At 39.5% G+C, this 6,868-nt stretch overlaps 1 protein-coding gene across 1 annotated transcript in view; it reads right to left on the bottom strand.

Moving 5' to 3' along the window:
* LOC104075491 (cyclic AMP-responsive element-binding protein 5-like) overlaps nucleotides 1–6,614 on the bottom strand; it is a 43,368-nt gene extending 36,754 nt beyond the window's left edge. The window contains exons 1-2 of the mRNA XM_009576021.1: nucleotides 6,548–6,614; nucleotides 3,310–3,403 (exon numbers count right to left, since the gene is read on the bottom strand). Of these exons, the coding sequence (XP_009574316.1) occupies nucleotides 3,310–3,403; nucleotides 6,548–6,601 (148 nt within the window). The 5' untranslated portion in view covers nucleotides 6,602–6,614. The remainder of the gene's footprint in view (nucleotides 1–3,309; nucleotides 3,404–6,547) is intronic.
* Nucleotides 6,615–6,868: the final 254 nt, after the last annotated feature.

The raw sequence follows: 6,868 nt of genomic DNA, 5'->3' as shown, positions 1-6,868 counted from the left end.
TACCACAGGAATCTCAGTGTCCCCAACTCCCAAAGTTCAGTTCACTTTTAGTACTTACCTAGAGGGAACAATCTGTCCCATGGACATTACTATTTCGGAGTTAAAGTAACAAAAGCTTTGACACACAACAAACTACAGAGTTTCAAAGCAATGCAATGTTTAGGCACCACAACAGCAGAGATGACATCTATGTCAGGCAACCTAACTGCAAAGTTTCCTGCAGTGATGACTAGCATGCAAAACTTACACAAGATATTCTGTGTTATCTCAAACAGCTCTTTTTTGGCTAAGATAGATGGAAATGGAAACCGTCAATGACTCTCTATCCGTACTCACAACAAGGCTTTCTAACAAACAAAAATAAAATACATACACAAAAAGGAACAAATAACATTACAGTCTTTTTTCTGTCTTTTTAAATGAATGTCAAATTATCCAACAAAAGGTTCAGTTGCATTTTCATGCAATGCCTTTAGCGAACTTCCCTTCCATTTATACAGTCAGAGAACACTATTTATAAAGCTATTTAGTGTATGTATGTGCCTGGAGTTTCTGAATTAGTTAGGGAGCCACTGGATTTAATAAGACTTGTTCTTCCTCAGCCAGCATCAAAAAATTTAAGCAAATATAGTGCAGCTAGTTGATAACCAGGAAGCTCTTAGCTAGACATACGTGATAAACTAGCGTCGCACCAATAATTTCAACCAGGTGACAGAACCTTGTTTATTAAACACTGACCCCACCTACATAACAACATATAACATAACTTTACCTCTCACAAACTGGTATTTCAGAACTCAGCACAGATTTCACACAAGAAACAAGTTCCTACTTCCCAAGACATATTTTGCTCAGTTTCTAAGATGTTGTATTGGTCCAAGACTAACAAGAGTTAGTTTTAGCGCCTACCTCCAATAATAGTTTATAGAAGACATGCTTAGTGTGTGTCAAATATTACTGATATTATACTGACCCCACACTGGGTATTAGCTATCTCTGGAAACAATGTAGATAATTCTAATGGCTACCTGAAAGCATACAGTCCATTATTTTGCATGACTAATTACTAATAATGAATGGATTCAAATACAACACATCAAAAGGTAGTATACAACATACTGGAAAAAAGGAGAAAGTCTGACTTCTAGGCACCTTAATAAAAAGACAAAAAAAAACCCCACCACACACTAACACTGCACCTGGCTTATTATAGGGCAATTGCTGCTGCAATTCTTTGAACCTACTGATGACAGAAACAATTTTAAAAAAAAAAAAAAAGTCAAATAAGCAAAAATCAAGAAGGAAGACATGAAGACAAATGTCTAAGAGAAAAGTCTGTCTCTTTTCCCCATATATCATTAATTTTTCATTATGAAATCTAAGAATAAAACATCTTAAACTTTAAGGTATTTAGATTTCCCCAGGGTTTAGGTGGGTAATGAAACAACTATTTTTCAATGTCTCTCTGCAGAGAGTAGATGATCTATGATGCTTCCAAACTAAGGACTGCAAAATGCCAAACAAATCCACCAAATGAACACAAAAAGAAAAATCATACACAGCAGCACCAGGTTGCCAGGCCATTATGGTCAGGCACGTTTCCCGCAGTCTTTGAGAACACGTGCAGGTTTTTACTCTTTCATTCCTACAGAGGATTGTCATACACAAAGCACAAAGAATACGTCCCTCAGAAGCAATCTTGGAGCCTTTCTGGCCACAAAATTCTGCATTTCTATTTACTTAGTTGACTAACTGGAGGTCTAGGGGCCCCACTACTGGTGGTAGTGGTGGAAGCCAGTCAGAGCATTTTGCCTGGGAAAGCAAGCCACTGGAAGGAGCAGGACAGCTATCTCACAGAAGTTACCAAACATAAACAGAGCTACTCTACTCAGGGGACTCCTGATGACAGAATATACTCCTTCGAAACTGCCCTCGAGCAAAAATCTTGCCAAACAGAAAGTTCTAACAAAAGCCAGCACTTTCACAGGGTGAATGTGCCCACAGTACTGATGTCTTCGAGCAGTTTCACTGCCAGAGGACACGGCCAAGTGCAAGAGCAGCATTTTCTCACTCGTGCTTGCAAACACAGGATTCTGCAGGCATAGCTGGCGTGCAGGCACTTTACAAGCCCTACTCTTCAATGTGCTGTGTACTGTTCCTTTCTAAACTTAGTCCACTATGGCATTTTCAAGTGTAAGAGAAAAATAAATTCTATTTGGGACAAGGTCTGTCCGATTTCTCACTGGTGCCTAAAGTCCCAACAACAACAACAAAAAAAAGCCTAAATCAAATATTTGCAAGCAATTGCTACCCAGTTATGATTTTCATAAAAATGGAAACGGTTTATCCATAAAAGACGTAGTCTGCTGGAGACCCTTTAATCGTGATATATTTGCACCTAAAATGGCACAATTTACCTTGAAGAAGCCCATTTCAAAAGATAAATATCAAACACTGGTTAACATCCGCACGCACATTTGCATCATAGGTTTTCTTCTACAATTACTTTGCCACCTGAAAAATCCCAGTGATATTATTCTTAATAATCCATTACTACAGCCCAAGGAATATACAATAGAAAAGGGAATAGGAGAGGAGAGAAGTGGTAAGATTAAGGCGAGCTTGACCTTACCCAGCACTCACTGAATGCCAGCAAGCCACCGATGTGTGGTTACTCAGACAAGAGTATGAAAAAACTACATAAGAAACTAAAGGATGTCATTCCACATAATACCAAATAACTTCTGTGTATGACAGGGGAAGTGCAGAGAGAGATGGTTAACTTTGGGGGGAAAGAGTACTGGATATTATGCATTGGTTTACCTTTCCAGTTACGGCTATTTAGTGGGCAGGTCCTGAGCCACCATAAAGGTGACTCATACGATGTGGCCTGTTACAGTCGCTGAAGTGAGCCTGGCAAACTTAAATAGAGAGTCTTATAGGAACAGTACAAACGCACTTCATTAACACGCTCACTGCTGGGCTCCCAGGTGACATGCGCTTAAGTGCCTATATTTCACTGGCATGTTGACACGGGAGTCAGCGATAGAGCTGCCAGCATGGCTGAGGTTCAACAATTTCTTTCCCTCTCATGCCAAGCCTGTGGGAAGGCATAAGAATGGCAACTGTCTTTTTGTTCAAAGATATGCATTCTAGCTTATTACATCTCTACTTGTTATTTAATTGGAGCTGTTATTTAATTTTTTAAAACCAATCTTGGAGGTATTTTGCCAGTAGCTTTCCAGTAGGAGTCATGCTTTCAACATCATCTGAATAGTTATCTTGACTCTTGAATTCGTGTCTTCTTACCTGATAACATATTATCTGTTTTTATTGAAGGAAACTTCAAAGTCATTTCATGTTTGTGCCTGTGAATCATCAGATGATCCTCTGTTGGAAAACGCTGTCAGGCAAACACAGAGAGAGAGAGAGGAAGAGAGAGAAAAAAAAAAAGAAGAAGAATTTAATTCTCTAATAAACTTTTGGCATTGGACAGAATTTCAAAAATAAGAGAGAGAAAGAAATGTATCCAGCTAGAAATGTGTCCAAATGGCACAGGAAATAGAATATTTGAAAATGCAAGTGAGTATGAGTAACAAATAGCTGTACTCTACTTAGAAACGTATTTGCTGCAGTGCTCTCTGGGGTTGCAAACCGCAAGGTGTCATGCATTTGCTTGAAAAAGTTGCAGACCAAGTTTTGGATTCTAAGGGTCTCAGACACCCGCTCCAGCTACCACAGCCTCACAAGTCACCACGTGCCTGAGGATCTGCAATAACTGCTGTTGTGTATGCTCTTAGCCCACGGCAAACGCAAAGTAATGCCGCATATCTTAAATCACTTTACTGGATTTTTCTGCTTTTGTGTCTTTCTGCAACCTATATCTGCTGAACAGCAATAAAAATAATCAACTAAGCCAGCCTTTCCCTATCCAAAAGTATTCAGGCAAAATGCATCTTTAATTTTGGAAACCTCTAATACTTTGACTTGATGCAAAGTGGCAATGTAGTGGTGCTCAGTATATAACAACTATTTATGACCCTTTATGATACTAAATTAAATTCTTTTCCTTTGTCAAGCAGAGAAGGTGGAGAGATGTGCTTTGTAAGAAACTAATCAGTGTGCTAAGTTTGTTCTACAGTCTGATAACAGACTTCTACAACAAATAGCTTCTTTTGAACAAGACAAAGAAGAGACAAGCTTGAATAAATGTTCAAGCACTTGCACACTTGGGCTCTAAGAGCAGACTGCTTCTGTGAAGTTTCCTTCACCAGAAGGTGCATACACAGACCTTTGCTACAAACTACTGTCACAGTTTTAACAGGGTTTATTTCAGGACTAGCAAAGGCCAAAAGTTGTATCACCAGAGCTTGAGGAAAAAAAAAAAAATTTTAAAAGCAGCTTTTTAAAGCAACAGGTATATAGGAGACTGTAAAAAAACTGGCAACAACGGAGTTAAAGTGACTTACTGCTTTCAACACAGTATATTCTTGGCTAAGTGACTTTGCTTGTGGCTATAGTATAAATAGTTGCAGTATGTTACACCTTCTGAGAATCTCTCTAAGCCCATAGACAAAGCAGCATAAATAATGGGAATGAATTCTCTGAGAAGAAAAAAAAAAAACACCCAAAGACCTTTTCCTCACTGTGAAATCCTGGTTCATTGCTTACTCATCTGGAAGAAATGCAGCACTAGAAATTTATGTTAAGAACAAAGGGAATATGTGAAAGACCTTGCTCAATGAAATTGTGAGGGGAAAAAAAAACACGTTTTGTTCTCGTGGAAATGCATTTTCCTTCACGGACACCACGCTCTGTCTTCAGGGTGAAATCGGCCAGCTTAAAGAGGGCATGGGGCAACTGAGGAGAAGCTATTCCTCCAGCCCAGACTTCTCTGTCTTTTTTGTAACTCTCCTTTCTTCCTTGTGCAGAAGGTCAACTCCCTCGGCCCTCAATACACATCTGCACTGGCTGATAGAGAAGCCAGTCCCCAGACAGCTTAGCTGGATAGCAGCGCTACACTTCTGTCAAGTCCTCATTTACAGTAAACAGAGGTCATGTTTTGAAACGGGAAATTAAATGGTTTTTAAGATGGAGTCACACCTACATTGCTTGTCTTTCCAAATTGTAACAGCATAACAACCAAACCTGTTCTCTGAACACCTAAATGAGCTTGTTTGGATCAGCTTCCCCTGCACTGGGGAAATTAATTAATAGCTGACATGAAAACACTCAAGTCCACTGATTTGAGTGGAAGTTAATTTTAAGATTCAACAAAAAGGTAAATGAAACTTGACTATAAAACGCAGACACTTTTATTCTACCTCTGTGACAGAATGCTGAAAGTTTAACTCTGCATGTGGTGATCTGAAGTGAGAAATCCTCGATCAGAGGGACAACCCAAAAGATGCACCCTGACACCCACAGAAAGGCTCCCACTTAGTGAAACAGCAAAGCTGCTCGGCCAGTTGTTAACCGGATCTCAGGCTTCTCCCTTTCCTTATTTCAGCTCTTGGCAAAATCAACACCTACACTCCAGCAACAGCCACCCATCGTTCCACCAGAAGAACCTAAAGGGTTGTAAAAATACTAGCCAGCTGAAAACTCCCAACATACAGTTAAAGCAGGGAAATACTACCCTCATTAAGAGAGGAGGACTCTGGGAAATGGGTAAGCTAAATCACTTAAAACAGATGCATATAGAAAGACTGTGGCAAAAGCCCAAAAGATGCCCTTGCCTGAAGATTTTACTCACAAACCCTTGTCACTAAACCGAATTAGGGTCGGAAGTGCCACACGTGGAACTTCCCTCATCGCTGCATGGGGGGGAACTTCCCTCACCACTGCAAAATCATCGAAAAAACCACAAAAATCCCAACTCAAAATCTCAGCAGGTAAAATCCTTGTCACTTCAGGTTTTTTAAGATCATTAAACATCTAATGTTACAGGTCAGATTATACTCTCAGAGACACATGGCAGATCACCAGTCAACAGGAATCCCAAATGTACATCCTGGGGCAAAATTTATCTACAGGCTGCATTTTCTATAGAGAATATTTAGTAGGAAGTTGTCACAGATTTTTTAAAAAAAAAAAAAACTAATAAGATATCATGGTATTTAAGTATTTAAAAAACCAAAAAATCAGAAGGGTTACCACATCCAATAGGAAACATATTATATTCCATCGTACATCTAGCAGAAGACAGACAAATGCGTCCTCCCTAGTGTGCCCTCTCTTGCTATCCACTAAAGGAATTTGCAGTACCTGGCTTGAAACATTAGGCTCGGGGATGAGGGAAGGCACAGAAGCAGCTTGAGAAGCACTTTTACCAACTCACTTTTGACTGGCTGTTGTATTTGCTTTAAATATTTTGTAATAATATCTTGTGGGGTAAAGAGGGAATTGAGGAGGGGGAAGGGCTTGGAAAAAAAAACCCACCCAACACACATATTATTATTAGACATGTGTTAATATATCAGGAGGCATTATACAAGCCAGAGCTAGTGCTGAGGACTCAATTAATATCACCGCTGACTCCACTCACCTGTGAGCAGCCTGGGGCACTGCAGACAAAAGGCCTCTCCTGCTCCAAGTTCATCTTTGATTCCTCATAAATCTACATGTTAAAAGGGGGAGGGGGAAAGAAAGGGAACCTATGAATATATACATTCTAAACTTCACACATACATGCAACATACAATCGTCACAGTTTGTGCTTTTATTTCAAACTCCCAAAACAGACCAGAACAAAGTTTTCATCCTCAGAGTACTAAATTTGCTAATATTCAGCAGGCTCCCTACAGTCTAAGTTCTTATTACTCCTTCCTGAGCACATATTTACTTTGAAGGAAGTTAAAAAAAAAAC

The sequence above is a fragment of the Fulmarus glacialis genome, unplaced genomic scaffold, assembly GCF_000690835.1.
Source record: "Fulmarus glacialis isolate BGI_N327 unplaced genomic scaffold, ASM69083v1 scaffold5094, whole genome shotgun sequence".
NCBI lineage: Eukaryota > Metazoa > Chordata > Aves > Procellariiformes > Procellariidae > Fulmarus > Fulmarus glacialis.
Note: the sequence above shows the minus strand (reverse complement) of the source record. Positions and strands in the feature narration are given on the sequence as shown.